Genomic DNA, 19,994 nt, shown 5'->3' with positions numbered 1-19,994 from the left:
TTCAGGAACACTGGATCGATAAGGAGCGAGAAACGACAACATCCGTACACCACATCCCACCGGTCCCCGTGGCGGTGGAACAGAGCCACAGTGGGTGAGGTGAGACTAAACGAGCATGAGGTGGACAGCCAGCATGGTGGTGGGTGGGTCGATGGCCGATCCAACATCCGTCGTGCCTCTTGTGCAACCTCTCAGTCCCCTTTCTGTCTCCACCCCCCACCTTGAAAAAAAACTTACATTTATTTTGCCTCGTATTCGCTACACATGGCATCGTCCAGGGAGAAAGATCTACGCGACGGGTCGGTCAAACGCGCCGTCTTGCACGGCAAGACTCCGGCCGTCCAGCCCCCCTCGTTCGGGGCCATCAACGACCCAGACATAGAGCCCCTCAGCTCGTCCGGGGTGTCCAGGTCGTCAGAGACGTCTTCGCTTGGCAGCACGCGCCAGGTGGCCCACTCGCGCAGCACACAGAGCCTCACCATCGCCCAGAAACTGCCGTACTATCTCCCGTGTTTTTCGTGGATCCCCTCGTACCAGAAGGAGTACTTCTTGCACGACGTGGTGGCCGGACTGTCGCTCGCGTCGTACCAGATCCCGCTCAGCATGTCGTTTGCGAGCGCGGTGGCCCACGTCCCGCCCATCTGCGGGCTGCTGGGGCTTTCGATCGCGCCCATGGTGTACACATTGCTCGGAACCGTTCCGCAGATGATTGTGGGGCCTGAGGCCGCAGTGTCCATGATTGTGGGGCAGGCGATCGAGAAGATCGTCAAGCACAACGACGGCGTGAACCCAGTCGACGTGCTCGCCGTGATCACCTCTTCCGCGGGCGCAGTGTTGCTCACGTTCGGGTTGCTCCGCTTCGGCTTCATCGACAACGTGCTCTGCGGAACGCTGCTCAAGGGCTTCATCACCGCAATCGGCCTCACCATGATCCTCAACTCCACCATCGCCATCCTCGGCATCGACACCGTTCTGCTCACCCTGCCCCCAGACGAGCACGTGCACTCGGCGTACGAAAAAACACTATTTATTATCCACCACGGCTACCAGTACCACACACACACGCTGGTTGTGGGGCTCGGCGCATTTGTGGTGCTGCTGGCAGCCAGCTCTGTGAAGAAAGCGCTTGCTCGCCGGAAATTCAAGCTGTCCACGTTTTTCCCCGAGATTCTGGTCGTGGTGGTGCTCTCAACAATTTTGTCTGCACACTTCCGCTTCGACAAGCACGGCGTGCGCGTCCTGGGCAAGGTCGACGTCGAGGACTTCAAGTTCACGCTGCCGTTCGCCGGCGACGCCAAACAGTGGTACCCAAAGGTGTTCTCGACCTCGTTTGTGTGTGCGATCCTGGGTTTTTTCGAAAGCTCCTCGGCCGGGAAAAGTCTGGGTTCCAGCCTGGAGATGCCCGTCTCGTCCAACAGAGAGCTCGTTGCGCTGGGATCTGCAGGCGTGGTGATGAGTTTCTTTGGGTGTCTGCCCTCATTTGGCGGCTACGCCCGGTCCAGACTCAACTCTATCAACGGAGCCAAAACCCCGGTTTCCGGGTTCATAATGGGCCTCACCACGCTCCTGGTCACAGCATACATGCTCCCGTACGTGTACCATCTGCCGATCTGTGTTCTGAACGCCGTCATCGGCACCGTCGGGCTCTCGCTCGTCCAGGAAACCCCTAAAGACATATTATTCCATATCCGCACCAGAGGATACAACGAGCTCGTCACGTTTGTGGTGACGCTGGCGGCGTCGCTGTTTGTGTCGATCGACGTGGGCGTTGCGCTGGGATGCTCGTACTCGGTGATCCGCGTGATCAAACACTCCACCAAGTCGCGGATCCAGTTTCTTTCCCAGGTGGCAGGAACAGCCACGCTCGTGAACGCCGACCTGGACGCAGAGGTGACGGGAATCACCGAGCAGATCGTTGTTCCCGGGTACTCTGACTACCGCTCGCAGACAGCAGCGGCCGAACAAACGTCCGGGGTGCGTTCTGCCGGGTCCAAGCTCAACCTGGAGGATAGAGAAGGGTGTTTGATAGTGAAGATCCCCGAACCGCTCACGTTCACCAACGCGAGCGACATGAAGGCCCGACTCCGTCGTTTGGAGCTGTGCGGGTCGGTGAAAAGCCATCCGGCCGCGCTGCGTTCGAGCGGGCCGATCAAACATGTGGTGTTCGATATGAACGGAATGACGTCTGTGGATTCGTCGGCCGTCCAGATGCTCAGGGACACCATCGAACAGTACCAGCGTCGCGGCATCAACGTTTTTTTCTGCCGGGTCGTGAAAAGCGCCAAACTGCTCGACCGGTTGCAACTGTCGGGAATCAACAGTCTGTTGCAGGACTGCCAGGGAGCCGAGTTTGGAATCAACCAGGTCTGTGCTCCATACTATGATAGCATTTTGGACGCTCTCAAGGCCATCGATTGTATCGAGGCCACCCGCTCAATGACAGAGAACCAGAGTGTGATGTCATTTTTCTATGACGGACTTTAGCATAAACGTCTCGCTTAAAAAAAATGGGGCACGGTGTTTTCGGTGTAAGCGTGCAGCACCGTTTTCCGGGCCCTATATAAGTAGAATTTGCATACCAATTTGTGTCAATGGACCCAAAGTATCTGTTTGTTGTATTGTTGGTTGCTGTTGGTTGTTTGGCCAATTTGGCGGCCAACGAGTCCGGTTCTGACCTGGATCTTGTTTGGGAGCAGAAATCCCCAGATTTGCACGATTTTGCGAAAAAACAGCTGGACGACGAGGAAAACCCAGACGAAAGAGAGGGCAGTCCCGAGAAATCCAAAGACGGCAAAGATGACGGCCGTGTCAAGACGTCTGTGTTCACGTTCCAGGGAAAAGTCAAGAAATACGTGTATCTGGAGAACTCCAACGTTCCAGACGAAACAGTGCTTGTTCTGACCAATAGAAACCAGGTGTATGTCAGTCACGACCAGGGACTCGTTTGGGAACAGGTCGCCCCAGACGACGAGTTTCTGGATATCTATCTTGATCCGTACGACTCCTCCAACGTGTATCTTTTAGCCGTTAACGACAAGATTGTGTACTCACACGACCGCGCAGACAACTGGAAGTCTTTCCGAACGCCTAGCAAGGCCGTGCCGGGCATCTCTGCGTTGTACTTCCATCCGGAAAACAAGAAACGGCTGATTTTCATGGGTCAGGACGGGTGCAACGTGCCGTTTTCCAAAGCCTGTCGCACAGCCGCATACCATACAGTTTCTGCCGGTAAACGGTGGCTCAAGATTCAGGATAACGTTGATAAGTGCCAGTTTTCCGATAAGGACTGGATTTTGTGCGAGAAGAGCTCAAACGAGGCCACCGGGTTCCGGCCAAGTCTTGTTGCGTCCCGTGATTTGTTCAAAGACCAAACCCGCACGTTGTTGGAGAATCTGGTGGATCTGGCCCATGTTCAAGGATATTGGGTGGCCACCACACAGATGCCACACGACGAGCTAAAAGCACACGTCTCAATGGACGGACTCGACTGGGCCACCGCAAGACTGCCCGCCAACGTCCAGGTCAACAAACAGCAGGCGTTCACCGTGCTGTCTGGAGCGTCCGGGGCCGTTTTCTTGCACGTGACCACGAACGCGCAGTCGGGCACCGAGTACGGCTCGATCTTCAAGTCCAACAGCGCGGGCACGTCGTACGTGCTGAATTTGGAGAACTCGAACCGCGATGAGGGCGGGTTTGTGGACTTTGAGCAGATCCAAGGTCTGGAGGGGCTGGTGGTGGCTAATGTGGTTGACAATCCGCAGGACGCCAGAAAAGGTGCTCGTAAACGGATCAAGTCGCTCATCACACACAATGACGGAGCACATTGGGCGCCTATCCAGCCGCCGGCCATTGACGTTGACAACCAGCGGTACTGTTCTGGCCAATCGTTGGAACAATGTTCGCTCCATCTTCACGGATACACCGAGCAGGCCGACTACAGAGATACGTTCTCCTCGTCGAGTGCGGTTGGAATGATGATCGGGGTTGGAAACGTTGGATCGGAGCTGGAAAGCTATTATGACGGCAACACTTACCTGACCAAAGATGGTGGAGTTAGTTGGAAGGAGGTCAAGAAGGGAGTCTATTTATGGGAATATGGAGACCAAGGATCGGTCATTGTGATGGTCAACGGGAAGGATAACACCAACGTTCTGAGCTATTCGGTCGACGAGGGAGACACTTGGCAGGAGTACAAGTTCACAGACGAACAGATCACCGTGGAGGACATCTCGACGGTTCCTGGCGACAATTCGTTGGTTTTCCTGCTTTTCACACGGGTTCCTTTGGCAAGAGGCGACAAGACACGGGTTTTCCGCATTGATTTCGGCGAGCTGTTGAGTGACAGCTGTTCAGGTACAGATTTGGAGACATGGATACCCAAACACCCATTCCAGGCAGACGACTGTCTATTTGGCCACCAAATGCAGTACACACGCAAGATCCCAGGTCGACTTTGTCGGATTGGTAGCCAGAAACTTGACCAGGCTGCCATCATCAAGACATGTCAGTGCACGAGACAGGACTTTGAGTGCGACTTCAACTATTATCAGGACCAGAATGGCGACTGTAAGCTGGTTTCTGGGGTCAAATTGCCAGGTCATGAAGATATGTGCGCTATTGAAGAGTCTGGCGAGTACTATCCGGTCACTGGGTATCGGAAAGTTCCGTTGTCGACGTGTGAAGGTGGACTGCAATTGGACCGCAGCGACAAGCCTGTTTCGTGCGACGCAGCCGAGGAGGACCATCTACGATCCGAGTTTGGCAGACTGCTCTGGTTCTGGCTCAAGATCGTCATTGTTGGTAGTCTTGTTGTTGCTGTTGTGTTCAAGTATCTGCAGCTAAGACACGGCGAGATCCGACTTGACGACGAGGAAACCATCGACATCAGCAAATGGACCGCACTGAAAACGACGGTTCTGGACTGGACCGTGTCGTTGCAACAGGCTGCCAAGGACTGCGTGTTCAAAAGAGTGCCGTTGACCACGTCCGTTTCTGACGAGGACGAGGACGACTTCACAGATCAAGTTTGATTCTCTTGGAGTCCGGCTCGTCGTCGAGATCGAGCTCCTCGCTGCTGGAGCCGAGCTCTTCGTCCTCCTCCTCGTCGCCCAGTCCTGGAGCGGCTTCTGTATAATATTTAGTGGCATGAGGGAACAAGTCTTCGGCAATCAGTAGGGCCAGGTCTTCGCCGTGACGGTACTCTTTTCCTGGTTTTTTTCCTGTCCATGCGAAGAACGCGAAGAACGACTTCATTCCTGTTCTGTAGTTCTTTTTATCCGCTGGAGTAAGATCGCCTTTACTTTTAATCAGCAAAGGGTTAATAGAGTCGAGGTCTTTAGGCCAATCGAACCCCACAGCCGAGGAAACCAGCTTCTCCTCGCCAGAATCTGCATCCCGCGTCTTCTCAAACACTTTGGTCACCGATTGTGTTGGGATTTCGCCGTTGGGAGCTTCAAACCCAAATGTTATGGAAAACTTCAACGGATCGTCCTCCACCAAATATTCCACGTAAATCTCCTTGATGTACTCGAGATACTTCATATCCTGGGTCTGGATGTACTCCTGGAAGTCCTCGTGCTCAGCCAAAACAATGTACCAAAAGCTGGCGATCTCGATCAATAGCCCACGTCTTTTGGAATAGATGGGCTGGATTTTCTCAAACCGGACCCGTTCCAGTTGTTTTTCCACCTCGTCCATTTCGAGCTCGCAGTCTGCTAGCGCTCCCAGCACGTTTTCGAGTTTTCTGGCGTTAATTCTCGGCGCGTATTCAACTTACTGTTCAGACATGGCACACAAAACAAATATAGATATATATTTTTCCACCTTTATTTTTTATTCCTCTTGTATTATATATTCAGACAAAATGTCTTGTTCAGATGGTCTTTTCAACGGCCATTGAACTTCCTGTCCGACACCAACATTCACCAAACATCCATAACATAGTGGAACCGCAGACTTTGACTCTGTATTAGCGCTCTCAGACATCTGCTCCAGCCATGTTTTCGAGTCCTGGTACACCAATTCATGACACAAGACACATTCTATCGGAATTCCCTCGGGAACGTCCAGTTTTGTTCCGATCTTGACCACCGTCGAGATCACCTCCGGGTACTCCGACTCGACTGTCTCAAAGTACTCGCGAACAAGCTCGTCGATCGTCTTGTTCTTCGCAGACTTGTGTTTGATCTCTGGCTTGGGCTCCACAAACTGTCCCAATTCGGAAAACCGCACATACGCCTTGATCTCCGACAGCAAAACGTCTCTGAGCGGGTGGATCACGTGCAGACTGGTGTTGGCGTACTCGAACTGGCCGTCCGTGAGTCTTGTGAAGATCTCTGATCCACGGCCTTTCACCGTCAATGCCAAAGTTTCGTCCGCGAGTCGAGTCATCGAATGGCCATAGATTATCACGGAACACCGCCGTGCAATCGCCGCACGATGGATCATCTCCCGCACAATCTGCTGCAAAAAGTCCTGCTGCGACGACCGATTGTCAAATTGTGCCAACATCTGCTCCAAATCCATCGTCTCGGACTCTTCGCTCACAGATGAGGTGTAGTCCTCAGAGACGTGCAGCCGTCCCAGTTCGCGCACAAACAGACTCGGGTCCGCTGTGGCAAACTCCACACGGACCCGGCCCAACAGCCCCTCGTAGTGCTGTTTGATCTGCTGCAGTCTCGAATCGTCCTTTCCAACATGAACAACCACCAAATCGTATCCCTGAACAGCGCGTTCGTTTCGACACTGTTCCTCCAAGTGACTCAGCACCATGTCCAATAGAACAACAGAGCCCTCGCCAAAAGAGAGCGGTAACAGCACGCGCGGCCGCTCTGCCTTGGAGTTGCCATACTTCACCTTGAACTTGTCGTCCTGCATCTGTTTTCGCTGCTTGGTGGACAGAAACTTGCGGAAACAGTCACCACAAAAATGGTCTTTCCGCGAAACCACCGCACACGGCGCAGTTTTGCACCGGTTACACAGATCCTGCAACTGGCACTCCATTAATGAAACTTTTTGGCTCTAAAATAATTTTTCCACCGGGTCCAAGGCTGTGCATTTAATTATCAACATAATTATTGCAATAATTGCATCATGTCAAAAGAGACTGTGGACAACAAGACGTTGCGCAGAGTCCAGCAACAGCTGGAGGACGACCCGAAGTTTGTTGAGCAGTCTGAAAACGAGCTCAAGGTTAAGTTCTACCCGGACTCGCCTACAAACCGGATCCACAAAGATGCATTTCTGGCCAAACTGCCGTCCAAATTCTACGACCCGTGCGCCAAGTCGTCCCAAATGGCCATCCGGTGCATGGAGAACCACGACGAGGACTACAAGGAGGTTTGTAGCGAGTATTTCCGCGCGTTCAGAGAGTGCAAGAAGGAATGGATGAAAGAACGCAGAAAAGACCAAGGAATATGGTGATTCGAAACCCATGCCCAAGTGTATTATGTATATAGTATCATGTAAGCTTGTAAGAAGCTCAGGAATAGCTGAACGAATAAAACGACCCAAACAGGTTGAGTCTGTTCGAGTAGTTCGGACTGAACTTGAGCACCTTGCTGTTCTCGTAGTTGAAGTGCACGTTTTCATTGAAGTAGTGGATCAGGGCGTCTTTGGCCTCTGCTTCCTCCTCCTCGTGTTTGCGGTTCTTGCGCTTTCCAACGGGGAACGTCATCGACGGGAGAATGCTCGAAGAGAGAACAACAGGTAACGGAGTTGAAACGTCGTACGGAACAGGTTTTGGATCCGGCTCAAGCATGTACAGGTTTGGGTTGGTGATCAGGTTCAACAAGATCAGTTTCTGGATCCGTTTGCATTCTGCCGGTTTATTCTTCTCCACGTACTCCTTGAACTCCTTGTATTGCTTCGAATGATCGTCTTTACCGACGTCCAGTCCGTTGAACAGCTTGTAGATCTTGAGAAACGTTTGGTAGTCCTCAAATAGCTCGCCGTCGTTCTCCTCCGAACTCCAGTTGTTTCTGTCCAGATTCCCGGGTATCATGTACAGCTCGCCCGTCAGTCTGTTGATGGACACGTAGATCTGCAGTTTGAGCTTGTTGCCGTTGTTCTTGTACAGCTTTCTGGCCAAAACGTGTCCCCGCCGATGGTGCTGCTGCTCTCTGGTCAGGTTGCGCTCAAATAGCAGGTTCTCGATGCGTCTGGACCTCCCGCTCGAAAGCCCAACGTCGTAAAGTTCGTCTATATTGATGTCTTCCTCGTTCTCCTCTTCCTCGGCGTCTTCCTCGTCAAATGCCTCCTCCTCGTCGCCCAGATTCTCAATGATGAAATTGCGCTCCATCTCGTCGTCGCTGAAATCCGAGTCGGTCGAGTACCCCTCGTCGTTGGATCGTTGTCTCGTGTGAAATTGCGATGGCATGTCGTCGTGTCGCCATTGTTGTCTTGAAACCAAATAGTCGAGCAACCGGATCCGTCTTGACCGGTTCTCGTCGCGCTGGCGAAGGTTCTCCATGAAATGCTGGTGTCCGGTGCCAAATATGAAGCCCCGCGTGCGGTCGTGGCTGTAGTACTGCGGGCGCGTGGCCTGGCCCATGGGCGGAGAGATTGCCGGCGGAGCAGGCGACCCGCTCGGCGCCGTGTACGAGGTCAACGGCTTGAGTCTTCTGCGCCGCTTGTACCGCATGTCGTTTCTGATTTTCAAATCGGACTCGCCTGAACTCGACTCCTTTAGCAGGTCCTCGATGTCCACCTCCAATTTCAGCAGAATAAAATTCTCCAGAATCAGGTCCTGACACTCTGGACAAACCAGCAGGTTCTCCGGGTTGCTCGTGTGCTTGCGTCTTCCTCCCGGCGGAGTTGGTGGCGCAGGCGTGCGGACAAACTCGTTAAACGGGGGGAGATCAAACCATTTCGCCAAACACTTGTAGGTACACCCCTTATTTCCGCACATGTTGACCACTTTGCTGAAAATAGACGTATTGGGGAACTTTGTCTCTTTGGATTTCGTCAACGAGGTTGTCTTCGAGCCGTTACTCTTCAAATACCCAAATTTGTCCAGATAAAACGGTTTCCAGTTCGGGTCGTCGTTATTCATTCGTTTGTGTCGTCCAATGTATTTGCGGAAATCCTTGTCGAAACACAGAGTGTTTCTGAGCAAGTTGCTGAACACGGACCCTTCAATGCCCATTTTTGTGCTGTTGGTGCTGCGCAGGTCGTTATCGACAAAATCAACCACCCGCCCCACAAAATCCAAACTGGCCTGGCCCGTCTGGATCGTTCCCTTCACCTTGAGGTTATCCTTGAATAATTCGGTGAACTTGAGCTCTGTGGAGATCTGATCGTTGTTGTTAAGAATGTACGTCATTCCCGGCTGCACAAAACTCGATTTCTGCACCCCAGCTGGCGTTTTGGAGCCATCCATCTGTGAATATGTACGTTTTGTAGGCAAATGCTTGGATCCCAGCGACGAGTCCTTCTTATCGACCATGTTCTTGTTCATCAGTCCCATCAGACCAAAATCCCGAATGAAATCAACTATCTTGTCGTTGATACAATGCTCAGGATGCGATTTGAAGAAAGTGGTGGAAACCACGTCAAATGGATCAGACGTTAGGCATCGCGGGATGATATTCAGGTTATCGTCATTAGACCAGCGAATATGGTCGTGGCCTGTGTCTTGGTCGTATTCGGCGTCTATGGGCTCATTGACAGACTCAATCATGGCGGAACGGGTTCGCCTATTGCCTACCAACGGGATGCGAACTCGAAACGAATCAAATTGCTGGTCTAATTCGTCAACAGTGGGCGGAGATTCTTGGTCGGAGCTTGCCGATTGGTCGGTTCCTCCATGCGACGGCATACTAAAGGAGATTTGCCCCTTATGGTTCGATCGATCAAAGGAAAATTGCAAATACAGCGTGCTTCTTTTTTAGCCCGCTTTGTTATGTTACTGATCACCCGCATTTCAGGTGACAGATACTGTCAAAAGGCGTGCCGATTAAACTCCGACCGGATGGGCCAGGTACACGTCTAGGAGTGGGCATTGGAATAGGGGAGAGGGTTGTCAGATCGAGCAGAGCCCCTCCCACCCAATAACCAGCCCGGTGTTCTCTCCTAAAACGACACTTATCCTGCTACCTCTTGATGCCGGGTAATTTCTGCTCGGTGTTCGCGATCTGGGAATTTGAGGAGAACTGGGTCTGCGAAAAATGTTTGCGTATTAGTTTTTAGGTATTTCTTTTCTGCTGGTGGTGGGATCTGGTTTATTTTCGTGTGTTCTGGACGTTTTGTGTTGTTGCAACAGGTTTGTATGACCAGACCGTGCAGAAACCTTGTTTGGCACGAAAAATGGGCCTTTCCTTGTGGTTTTGGCTGGGTAAGTACTCCAAACAGGACCAGAACAACCGATTATGGGGCTGCATTGCTTGCTGGTTAGCTGCTTCACACGTTCACCCACCTTTTGAGGCCGTTCAAGAGTCCAATAAGAGGTTCAGTGCAGAAGAAAACTTGTTTTAGACAGGGTTTCCCCAGTACGGCTCTAGAATTGGCTTCTTTATGATGTGTTTCGTTGCAGGTTTTACACCATCTCGTCTAGATCTTTGCTCAGACCGGTCCCAGTCTTTGTGAGAACCTTTCGTGACAGGAAAACAGCGCCTCAAATGCACAGTTTCAGCTGGAGCTGACTACAAAAAGCCCTTGAAATTCGGTTTGTTCGCGTCCTGTTGCACATGCGAGCCAGTACGGGCTCTCGCACAGTCAATCGCGACTGCGCATCCCCCGAATCTCTAGCCTCCGCCCAGGTTAGAGCCCGATTTGTCCTTGTTTCTCCTCATTTAGTACTCCGAAATGCGAAAAAACATGATCTGCGAGTTTTCAAGCGGTCTTTGGCGTGCAACGGGCACTCCGAGACCCGTCTCGTCTTTGTAAAACCCACGTAGAACCTAAGCTGCGAGCTGTTGATTACCCTCCCTGTTGAAAATAGGAATGAAGTGTAAATTTTTTTCTAAGGCCAGATTACTGCTAATTGTCGTCAAACACTTGCGAACAAACACGTTTGGACTGTTTACAATTCGCATTTGAACGTTTCAGGGTGTTCGAGACTATTGAATTCACGTTTAAGTTGGATCTGAGCGCTTGAAGGTTTGCAAAATCGCTTTTTTTCGCCAGTTATCAACACTTGTTGCACCGACTAAACACACGCCTTTTAAGTGGGAGATACCGCTCCAAATTGTGCGCAACACGCTATGTCGACAGATATCAAGACAGAGATTGAAAGTAACCCTGAACTGTACGGGTTGCGTCGGTCTGGAAGGGCCAGATCAAGACCGTTAACTATGGCTGACGATTCCGAGGAGGACGAATATCAAGGGTCTGTGAAGAAACAGACGCGTCAAAAGCGGTCGTTTTCGGACGACGAGGCCGCTCTCGAGGACGACGTGGTCGATTCGGACGATTCGGACTACGTGAAGAAGAGAAAGCCCGGACGGCCTCGCAAGAAGAAACAACCAGTTGTCAACTCGTCAGAGCAGTTTCCAGGGTTCACGGAGTTGAGATTGTCCAGCAGAAATAGTCGGGCCGTGAACTATGCGCAGGACGTGGACGACGACGAGTTTCTGGAGTCCGATGACGACGCTGAGCTTGACGACAACACCGGGGCCTATTATTACGAGGAGCCGGTCGAAGTTGTTCCCGAGGTGGGAATCGACCAGGTTCTGGACCATCGGGTCATTGGAGAAGAGTCCAGTTCCGACGACGAGGAGGAGTCCAATTCGGACAGCGCCTCGGACTCCAAAGCTCAACATATCAAACAGGCTCTGGCCAACGGAGATCCAAAGACAGAGTTCGAGTATATGATCAAATGGACCGATACTTCCCATCTGCACAACACCTGGGAGACTTATGAAAGTCTCAAGAGCAGAAACCTCAAGGGAATGAAAAAGGTGGATAATTACATCAATTTGTACATTATTACTGACAGAGAAGTCAGAAAAGATCCGTTTGTGACCCGCGAGGATATAGAGCAGATGGACCTGGAACTAGAGAACCGCAGAGACAATTTACAGGAGTACAAGAAGGTCGAGCGGATTGTCGACAGCGAGAGAGTCACTCTGGACAGCGGCGAGTCGGAACTGAAATACTTTGTCAAATGGAAGAGACTCAATTATGACGAGAGTACTTGGGAATCTGCTAGCGAGATTGCTCCTTTGGCTCCTCAGGAGGTCACCAAGTTCCAGAACAGACAGAACTCCAAGATTCTTCCCGGTTTATCAGCGTCGTACGGATCCAACAGACCGCGTTTTGAGAAACTGACCTCGCAGCCATTGTTCATTAAAAACGGTGAGCTTCGAGACTTCCAGTTGACTGGATTAAATTGGATGGCCTTTTTGTGGTCCAGAAACGAAAATGGTATCTTGGCAGACGAAATGGGATTGGGAAAGACCGTGCAGACCGTCTCTTTCATTTCGTGGCTCATTTACGCCAGAAGACAGAACGGTCCGCACTTAGTTGTTGTTCCATTGTCTACTGTTCCCGCCTGGCAAGAAACTTTTGAGAAATGGGCCCCAGATGTCAATGTGATCTACTATATGGGTAACACCAAGTCTAGAAAGGCCATCAGAGACTACGAGTTTTATGTGGGCGGAAACCGCAAGAAGGTCAAGTTCAACGTGCTTCTCACCACTTACGAGTACATTCTCAAGGACAGATCGGAGTTGGGCAGCTTCAAGTGGCAGTACATGGCTGTTGATGAGGCCCACAGACTGAAAAACGCAGAGAGTTCGTTGTACGAGAGTTTGAGCGAGTTTAAGGTTGCAAACAGACTGCTGATCACAGGTACTCCGTTGCAGAACAACCTCAAAGAACTTGCTGCTCTGTGTAACTTCCTGATGCCTGGAAAGTTCAAGATCGACCAAGAGATCGATTTCGACACTCCCGACTCGGAAGCCGAGGGATACATCAAGACGTTGCAGTCGGAGATCAAGCCGTTCATTCTTCGGAGACTTAAAAAGGACGTGGAGACGTCGCTTCCTGGAAAAACCGAGAGAATTTTGAGAGTTGATCTTTCCGACGTTCAGACAGAATACTACAAAAACATCCTGACCAAGAACTACGGGGCCTTGAACCAAGGGTCTAGAAACTCCCAGATCTCGCTTTTGAACATCATGGCCGAACTGAAAAAGGCCTCTAATCATCCTTACTTGTTTGACGGCGTGGAAGACCATGTTCTTGCCAAAGTCGGCTCTCATTCCAGAGAAAACATCCTGAAAGGATTGATCATGTCTTCTGGTAAGATGGTTTTACTGGACCAGCTTCTGAACAAGCTCAACAGAGACGGCCACCGTGTTTTGATTTTCTCCCAGATGGTGAGAATCTTGGACATCATTGGAGACTATTTGCAACTGAAGGGCCACGCTTTCCAACGACTGGACGGTACGATCAGCTCGCACAAGAGAAGACTTGCCATTGATCATTTCAATGCTGAAGGGTCCAAGGACTTTGTTTTTTTGCTGTCCACCAGAGCCGGTGGTTTGGGTATCAATCTGATGACCGCAGATACTGTTATTATCTTTGACTCTGATTGGAACCCGCAAGCAGACTTGCAAGCTATGGCCAGAGCGCATCGTATTGGACAGAAAAACCACGTGATGGTGTACAGATTTGTTTCCAAGGACACAGTGGAAGAGCAAGTTCTGGAGCGTGCGAGACGGAAGATGATCTTGGAATATGCCATTATCTCTCTTGGAATCACCGACAACAACAAGTCCAAGACAAAGACGGAGCCTACATCTGGCGAGTTGAGCGAGATTTTGAAGTTTGGTGCTAGCAACATGTTCAAATCCTCGGACAACCAGAAGAAGCTGGAGAATCTTGATCTGGAGGACGTCTTGAACCATGCTGAAGACCACGTGACCACGCCGGACCTGGGAGAGTCCAACCTGGGAGGTGAGGAGTTCCTGCGACAGTTCGAGGTGACTGATTATAAAGCCGATGTCGACTGGGACGATATCATTCCTGAGGATGAGCTCAAGAAGATCAAGGAGGACGAGGAAAAGCGGAAGGAAGAGGCGTTCTTGCAGGAGCAGATCGAGATGGCTTCCAGAAGACGTCTTGCTGCGGTCAAGAAGCCGGAGTACGACGAGTTCGACGAGGACGAGACTCCAACAAAGCGCCAGAAGAAGCTCGACATGAACAAGCTGACCGAGTCGCAGATCAGAAACGTGTACCGGGCCATTTTGCGGTACGGCGACATTAGTGAGCGGTTGGAAGAGCTTGTTGCGGATGGTACGTTGCCAAACAAGAACATCAAGATCCTGGACCAGTGTCAGAAAGACATTGTCGACACGAGCAAGAAACTTGTTGCAGAGTACGAGGCCAAGCGGGCTGAAGAGCTCAAGGAATTGGAAGCTAAGGCCAACGAGGAGAAAGAGAAACTGGCCAAGGCCACGCCTCGTGCGGACGGCCAGCCTCATCCTACGCCGGCTATGCAGCTTTATCTGTCGAGAAAGCGTGACAAGAAGGCCATTTTGTTTGATTACAAAGGTGTCAAGAACATGAACGCTGAGGTTGTTCTTACCAGACCGGGCGAGTTGCAACTGTTGAGAGACGTGATGCCCGAGGACCCGCTCAAGTTCAAGCTCGTGAAGGAACCAAAGCCTGTGAACGGCTGGTCGTGCAAATGGACGTCCAAGCAGGACACAATGCTTCTTATTGGAGTGTACAAGTTTGGATACGGAGCTTGGCCCCAAATTAGAGACGACCCGATTCTGAACCTGCAGAACATGATGTTCCTGGAAAGTCCGCCTGCGGGCGCGTCGAAGGAGGAGAAGGAGAAGCTGAGCAAGCGGATTCCTGCGTCGATCCACCTGGTGCGGCGTACGGACTACCTGCTTGGGTTCTTGAAGGAGTTCCAGAACGGGCCTGCTACCAGTGTTTCTGAGACCAAGGAGCCCAAGAAAGCGAGCCGGCCGAAGAAGGTGGTGAAGAAATCGAGCACGCCGGACGTTGAATCGAAGACAGGAACCCCGAACGGCGGCGGGTCGGGCACGTCGTCGCCGGCCGCGTCGTCGCAGCCAACTCTTTACCAGGTGATGAAAAATTCCAAGAACGGAGCTACAGAGAAGCCAAAGAAGAAACCTACGTCCAGCAAGGGAAAGAGCGAGGTCGAATTGTTGAAGCCGGTCGACAAGTACCTTAAGATCTGGGAAAGCAAGGGAAAGGGGCTGGATAAGGCCGAATGGGGGTCGAAGCTTAAAGACTCCTTGATCAACATTGGTAACCAGATCGAAAAAGTTTCCAAAACAGACGCCAAGCTGAACAGCGAACTATGGGCCCACGCACAGAAATCATGGCCAAACGCAGGAGTGAGCGCCCAGCTGATCAAGAAAATGTACCTCAAGAAGATCAACCAGCAAAAGTGAGTCTCCAAGGACTGTCTGCCATCAGAGTCCACGGCACACTATTTCCGTTTTTAGACATGGCGTAGAGAAAAAAAAAATTTTCAGCAAAAAAATCAAATACTAGTAGTAGGGTTTTTTTTTTGGATCTTGTTCTTTCAAAAGCTTCGGTCTTGTGATCAAAAAACAAATAAATTATACATCCATCGCCAAGTTTACTTTCATTGAAGTTAAACGAGGAGTATAGTTTTGCGCTTTCGACGAAAAAAGTACAAAAAAGTCAAAAAAAAGTTTAAAAAGTTAAAAAACCCAAATCATCCTTTTGGACACATACCCACCCCACGTTCGTGTTCAAATATAGCTTGATTCTTCATCTTTCGCACCATGTCAGCAGCAGAAATTAACGGACTGACCGAAAAGACAGACAAATTGTCTGTCAACGAGCCAACGGCCACTGAAACCCCAGCAACCACTGCCGAGGAATCATCAGCCGCTGAGTCTACCCAAAACTCGGAAACCCTGGCCTCCCTTTACGTGGGTGAGTTGGACCCTTCTGTCACCGAATCCGATCTTTTCGAGGTCTTCTCGCCTATTGGACAGGTTTCCACCATCAGAGTCTGTAGAGACGCTGTCTCCAAACAATCTCTTGGCTACGGTTACGTTAACTACCAAAGTCACGAGGATGGTGAAAAGGCATTGGAAGAACTCAATTACACACCTATCAAGGGCAAGGCCTGCAGAATCATGTGGTCCCAAAGAGATCCTTCTTTCAGAAGAAACGGTTCTGGAAACATTTTCATCAAGAACCTCCACCCTGCTATCGACAACAAGACTTTGCACGACACCTTCTCTGCTTTCGGTAAGATCTTGTCTTGTAAGATCGCCACTGACGAGAACGGAAACTCCAAGGGTTTTGGTTTCGTCCACTACGAGGACTCCGAGTCCGCTCAAGCTGCCATTGAGAACGTTAACGGTATGCTTTTGAACGACCACGAGGTTTACGTTGCTCACCACCTTGCTAAAAAGGACAGACAGTCCAAGATGCGCGAGTTGATTGCCAACTACACCAACGTCTACGTCAAGAACATCAACCTTTCTTGGGACGAGGCCAAGTTGAAGGAGACTTTTGCTCCTTTCGGTACCATCAGCTCTCTTTTCCTTAACAAGGACGAGTCTGGAAAGTCCAGAGGTTTCGGTTTTGTGAACTTCGAGTCCCACGAGGACGCTGCCAAGGCTGTTGCTGAACTTAACGACAAGGAGATTGACGGTCAAAAGCTTTACGTTGGAAGAGCCCAAAAGAAGAGCGAGAGACTCGAGTCTTTGAAGCACCAATACGAATCTGCTAGACAAGAACAACTTAATAAGTACCAAGGCTTCAACTTGTTCGTCAAGAACTTGGACGAGACCATCGACGATGCCAAGTTGGAGGAAGAGTTCAAGCCATACGGAACCATCACCTCTGCCAAGGTGATGTTTGACGATTCTGGAAAATCCAAGGGATTCGGTTTCGTTTGCTACAGCTCTCCAGAGGAGGCCACCAAGGCCATCACTGAGATGCACCAAAGAATGGTGGCTGGAAAGCCATTGTACGTTGCTCTTGCTCAAAGAAAAGAAGTTAGAAGATCCCAGTTGTCACAACAAATCCAAGCCAGAAACCAGATGAGAATGCAACAGGCTGCTGCCCAAGGAGGTATGGGACAATTTGTTGCTCCAATGTTCTACGGTCAGAACCCAGGTTTCCTTCCTGGTGCTCCAAGAGGTGCTCCATTCGGAGCTCCAGGCCAGCAGATGATGATGCAACAGGGTATTCCTAGACCAGGGCAAGGTGTTCCTGTGAACCCTGGTCAATTCAGAGTTGGACCAAACAACCAGCCTGTGCCAATGTACATGCAACCAGTTTTCAACGAGTACCCTCAGAACGGTAGAGTTCCTCAACAGAGATACTACCAAGGCAGACCAGGACAACAGGGTCCTCAGGCCGGCCAACAAGGTAGAGGTAAGCGTGAAGAAGGCGCTGCTCCAACTTTGGCCCAGGTGCTTCCTCAATTCCCTCCAGAGCAACAAAAGAGAATGCTTGGTGAAGAACTATACCCACTTATCGTGGCCACTGGTAAGGCCCAGGACCCAGAGGCTGCTGGTAAGATCACCGGTATGATGCTCGAGATGGACAACCAACAAATCTTGGCTCTGTTGGAGGACAGAGACCTATTCAACAGTCAATTCGACGAGGCCTTGTCTGCCTACGAGGAATACAAGAACAAGGAGGCTAGTGCTTGAATCTATTGATCTTATTCAGTTCTCTTGATTTTGTTCCCGCTTTATATAAGTAGACTCTAACCTTTATTGGTGGTGTATGAATTATATGGAAGTTTATTAGATTTTGCCCAGGATGTTGAACTCTGGTTCTATATCTCCTGCGAGCCAGACGGCCTGGTCTGTAACGTCTTTCCAAAGCTTGATGTCGCCCGAGTCGGCCACCATTGAGTCCAGGTCTGGCACGTCGCCGATCTGGCCCATCGACGGTAGCAGGGACGGCGAGAAGAACTGGCCGTGCGGTTCTGCCACTCCGGGCGACATGGACTCGCGCAGGGGTCCGAGCCGGGCCTGGGAGTCTGGCGGCCAACTGAACGCCTGGTCCTGGCGGTAGTAGCTGGTGCCAGTCTTTGCCTGGTCGTGGTTGACCCCCTGCGTCGGCGCGTCGATGTTGTCGGTGTGTTTCCGAATTAGGCCGGTGTTGCGGCCATTAAAGTCGAGCAGAGTGAGCAGCTTGATCAGCTGGTCTCTGCGGAGCGCGGCCGGGTGGTTGCCAAGATTGCGCATCTTGGTGAACATGATCAGCGCGTGGTCCAGATGCTCGAGCGTGGCGTCGTGCACGCCAAACGTGGCGTTGAACAGCACCAGCGTCGCGGTCGCCGCAAACAGGTACTCTCTGTCCATGTAGCCAAACAGCGAGAGCATGTTCTCCGGGACCAGCGCCCAGAGTGACCGGATGGTGTTGATGGACGCCTGGAACGACGCGTTGAGCAGCGTCAGGATCGTGGACGAGTAGCTCGACAGGTCCAGAAACGTGCCGCTTTTCGGGTGCTCCGACTTCAAATTGAGCAGCACAAAATGGAACAGCAGCGGCCGCACCGCCAGATTGATGCCCTGGAAGTACTCGGTCATCATGTTGACCACGAGCCGGTTCACGTTGATGTCTGTTTGCTGGTAGTCGCAGTTGACGTAGTCGGGCAGTGCTTTTTTCCATTTGAACAGGCTCACCACGAGCTCGTGCACGATCGGCAGGATGTTGCTGGACGGCTGTCGCGTGTACAGCTTGCGCAGGATGTTTGCGTTGATCTGGGTGATCTTGACGCAGTTGCGGATGAACTCGGCCTCGGGGAAGATGTAGTTCTCGCATCCTTCTGGCGGATTGGACATGTCAAAGTCGTCTGGTAGTTCTGTCGAGATGTCGTCGTCCGTTAGCGACAACGGCAGACCCGCCTTGGATGCCAGCATCCGCTCGAAAATGTACACGGTCCACCAGAGTCGACGGCGGTGTTCCAGCTCGTATCTGTTGAGAGAGTCTTTTCCAACGTCGACATGGAATCCCATGATCAGCGACGCACGCAGCGCCATTCCAAAGTAGAAGTACGACGCGATCGTGCAGTCGGCCACTTGCAAGTAGAACGCGTACAAAAGAAGCACCTCGATGCCGCCTTGCTTGGCACAGTTGTCAATGGAGCCACTGGAGAAAATGGCTGTGAATAGCTCGCTGGCTTGCACAAAGAATCCAGAACCGGGCAACGGTGTGGTGCGGTTCAGTTTCTGTTTCTTCTTCTTGTCCTTGATTTTGTACCCGTTCAAATCGTTGGCTGTTCCAAGATAGATTTCACCAACAGCGAAAATCAGTAAAATCTTGCAGAACCAAATAGTTTCCAGAATAGACTCGTTTTCTCCGCCAAAGTCGGGCTGGAACCCGGCGCCGTCGTCGTTGTACAGTCGCCGCAGGTTCTCTTTCACCATTCCTTCGTTGAAAAAGTAGAAACACCCGTCGTTGTACGAAATAAACGTGTCCACCAATAACATGGCATAACTGTAGCTGGGCAGAGCAAAGTTCACGTTGATGCCCGGTCGAGATAGTGTCTGGCCCAGAACAATGCGGTACGCGTTACCCTCGCGCTCCAGAACAGTGTCTGTGGTCTGATCCGTCGCTGGCGTCTCCAACGAGGCCGGGGCATCGCTGTTCATCAGTGGTGCAACCAGCCGGTTAATTTCCAGCCCAAAAAGCGTCATGGACGAATTGCCAATGTAGAACCCTTCGCCCGTTCGCGAATGGATCATCCGCCCGTACTTGTCCAGAAACGGCGGAATCACCTCGTTGGCCGGCCGGTCTGGCTTATCGGGCTCGTCCTCCTCGTGATTCAACAACTGGCTGATGTTCATGCTGGAAGAGCCCGTTGCCAGGGTCTGCACGGCAGCCGGCCCGGCGTCGGACTTCTTCACCGGGTCTGTTTCTTTGCGGCTGCTCTTCATGGCACTGCGCAGGTTCGCGTTCTCGATCTTCAGCTTGGAAATCTCGTCGTGCAACTTGCTCAGATACTTCATCGAAACAACCACCTTGGCATCTCCTTCGGTGTATTTGCACGCCGAATTCGACGCCTC

At 51.4% G+C, this 19,994-nt stretch overlaps 16 protein-coding genes and 1 pseudogene across 17 annotated transcripts; 10 read left to right on the top strand and 7 right to left on the bottom strand.

Moving 5' to 3' along the window:
* Positions 1 to 239: 239 nt before the first annotated feature.
* On the bottom strand, positions 240 to 2,225 carry OGAPHI_003680 (uncharacterized protein; the record flags this gene model as incomplete). Its single annotated transcript, XM_046204678.1, has 5 exons — positions 240 to 500; positions 589 to 981; positions 1,065 to 1,422; positions 1,492 to 1,878; positions 1,939 to 2,225. 5 exons carry the CDS (start codon positions 2,223 to 2,225, stop codon positions 240 to 242), a joined length of 1,686 nt encoding a protein of 561 aa, XP_046060698.1.
* On the top strand, positions 265 to 2,484 carry OGAPHI_003679 (uncharacterized protein; the record flags this gene model as incomplete). The annotated part of the gene is made up of 1 exon (XM_046204677.1): positions 265 to 2,484. One exon carries the CDS (start codon positions 265 to 267, stop codon positions 2,482 to 2,484), a length of 2,220 nt encoding a protein of 739 aa, XP_046060697.1.
* A 107-nt stretch (positions 2,485 to 2,591) lies between these two features.
* Positions 2,592 to 3,585, top strand: OGAPHI_003678 (uncharacterized protein; the record flags this gene model as incomplete). The annotated part of the gene is made up of 2 exons (XM_046204676.1): positions 2,592 to 3,467; positions 3,559 to 3,585. 2 exons carry the CDS (start codon positions 2,592 to 2,594, stop codon positions 3,583 to 3,585), a joined length of 903 nt encoding a protein of 300 aa, XP_046060696.1.
* Positions 3,586 to 3,629: 44 nt separating this feature from the next.
* OGAPHI_003677 (uncharacterized protein) lies at positions 3,630 to 5,030 on the top strand (the record flags this gene model as incomplete). The annotated part of the gene is made up of 1 exon (XM_046204674.1): positions 3,630 to 5,030. A coding segment is annotated over one exon (1,401 nt), but the record flags the coding sequence as incomplete, so codon positions are not given.
* OGAPHI_003676 (uncharacterized protein) lies at positions 5,014 to 5,697 on the bottom strand (the record flags this gene model as incomplete). Its single annotated transcript, XM_046204673.1, has 1 exon — positions 5,014 to 5,697. The coding sequence occupies one exon, from the start codon at positions 5,695 to 5,697 to the stop codon at positions 5,014 to 5,016; it is 684 nt and encodes a 227-aa protein (XP_046060694.1).
* Positions 5,698 to 5,832: 135 nt separating this feature from the next.
* OGAPHI_003674 (uncharacterized protein) lies at positions 5,833 to 6,876 on the bottom strand (the record flags this gene model as incomplete). Its single annotated transcript, XM_046204671.1, has 1 exon — positions 5,833 to 6,876. The coding sequence occupies one exon, from the start codon at positions 6,874 to 6,876 to the stop codon at positions 5,833 to 5,835; it is 1,044 nt and encodes a 347-aa protein (XP_046060692.1).
* OGAPHI_003675 (uncharacterized protein) lies at positions 6,360 to 6,665 on the top strand (the record flags this gene model as incomplete). The annotated part of the gene is made up of 1 exon (XM_046204672.1): positions 6,360 to 6,665. One exon carries the CDS (start codon positions 6,360 to 6,362, stop codon positions 6,663 to 6,665), a length of 306 nt encoding a protein of 101 aa, XP_046060693.1.
* Positions 6,877 to 7,092: 216 nt separating the features above from the next.
* OGAPHI_003673 lies at positions 7,093 to 8,472 on the top strand (annotated as a pseudogene). The gene is made up of 3 exons: positions 7,093 to 7,342; positions 7,696 to 7,858; positions 8,322 to 8,472. Coding segments are annotated over exons 1-3 (564 nt in total).
* Positions 7,481 to 9,817, bottom strand: OGAPHI_003672 (uncharacterized protein; the record flags this gene model as incomplete). The annotated part of the gene is made up of 1 exon (XM_046204670.1): positions 7,481 to 9,817. One exon carries the CDS (start codon positions 9,815 to 9,817, stop codon positions 7,481 to 7,483), a length of 2,337 nt encoding a protein of 778 aa, XP_046060691.1.
* Positions 9,312 to 9,890, top strand: OGAPHI_003671 (uncharacterized protein; the record flags this gene model as incomplete). Its single annotated transcript, XM_046204669.1, has 1 exon — positions 9,312 to 9,890. The coding sequence occupies one exon, from the start codon at positions 9,312 to 9,314 to the stop codon at positions 9,888 to 9,890; it is 579 nt and encodes a 192-aa protein (XP_046060690.1).
* A 1,311-nt stretch (positions 9,891 to 11,201) lies between these two features.
* Positions 11,202 to 15,374, top strand: OGAPHI_003669 (uncharacterized protein; the record flags this gene model as incomplete). The annotated part of the gene is made up of 1 exon (XM_046204667.1): positions 11,202 to 15,374. The coding sequence occupies one exon, from the start codon at positions 11,202 to 11,204 to the stop codon at positions 15,372 to 15,374; it is 4,173 nt and encodes a 1,390-aa protein (XP_046060688.1).
* Positions 13,424 to 14,737, bottom strand: OGAPHI_003670 (uncharacterized protein; the record flags this gene model as incomplete). Its single annotated transcript, XM_046204668.1, has 2 exons — positions 13,424 to 13,910; positions 14,493 to 14,737. 2 exons carry the CDS (start codon positions 14,735 to 14,737, stop codon positions 13,424 to 13,426), a joined length of 732 nt encoding a protein of 243 aa, XP_046060689.1.
* Positions 15,375 to 15,734: 360 nt separating the features above from the next.
* On the top strand, positions 15,735 to 17,627 carry OGAPHI_003667 (uncharacterized protein; the record flags this gene model as incomplete). The annotated part of the gene is made up of 1 exon (XM_046204664.1): positions 15,735 to 17,627. The coding sequence occupies one exon, from the start codon at positions 15,735 to 15,737 to the stop codon at positions 17,625 to 17,627; it is 1,893 nt and encodes a 630-aa protein (XP_046060686.1).
* OGAPHI_003668 (uncharacterized protein) lies at positions 15,837 to 17,118 on the bottom strand (the record flags this gene model as incomplete). Its single annotated transcript, XM_046204666.1, has 2 exons — positions 15,837 to 16,946; positions 17,023 to 17,118. 2 exons carry the CDS (start codon positions 17,116 to 17,118, stop codon positions 15,837 to 15,839), a joined length of 1,206 nt encoding a protein of 401 aa, XP_046060687.1.
* A 96-nt stretch (positions 17,628 to 17,723) lies between the features above and the next one.
* On the bottom strand, positions 17,724 to 19,937 carry OGAPHI_003664 (uncharacterized protein; the record flags this gene model as incomplete). The annotated part of the gene is made up of 1 exon (XM_046204661.1): positions 17,724 to 19,937. The coding sequence occupies one exon, from the start codon at positions 19,935 to 19,937 to the stop codon at positions 17,724 to 17,726; it is 2,214 nt and encodes a 737-aa protein (XP_046060683.1).
* OGAPHI_003666 (uncharacterized protein) lies at positions 17,740 to 17,997 on the top strand (the record flags this gene model as incomplete). The annotated part of the gene is made up of 1 exon (XM_046204663.1): positions 17,740 to 17,997. One exon carries the CDS (start codon positions 17,740 to 17,742, stop codon positions 17,995 to 17,997), a length of 258 nt encoding a protein of 85 aa, XP_046060685.1.
* On the top strand, positions 18,462 to 18,788 carry OGAPHI_003665 (uncharacterized protein; the record flags this gene model as incomplete). The annotated part of the gene is made up of 1 exon (XM_046204662.1): positions 18,462 to 18,788. One exon carries the CDS (start codon positions 18,462 to 18,464, stop codon positions 18,786 to 18,788), a length of 327 nt encoding a protein of 108 aa, XP_046060684.1.
* Positions 19,938 to 19,994: the final 57 nt, after the last annotated feature.

Source organism: Ogataea philodendri (assembly GCF_020536065.1).
Source record: "Ogataea philodendri strain CBS6075 chromosome Unknown scaffold2, whole genome shotgun sequence".
NCBI lineage: Eukaryota > Fungi > Ascomycota > Pichiomycetes > Pichiales > Pichiaceae > Ogataea > Ogataea philodendri.
Note: the sequence above shows the minus strand (reverse complement) of the source record. Positions and strands in the feature narration are given on the sequence as shown.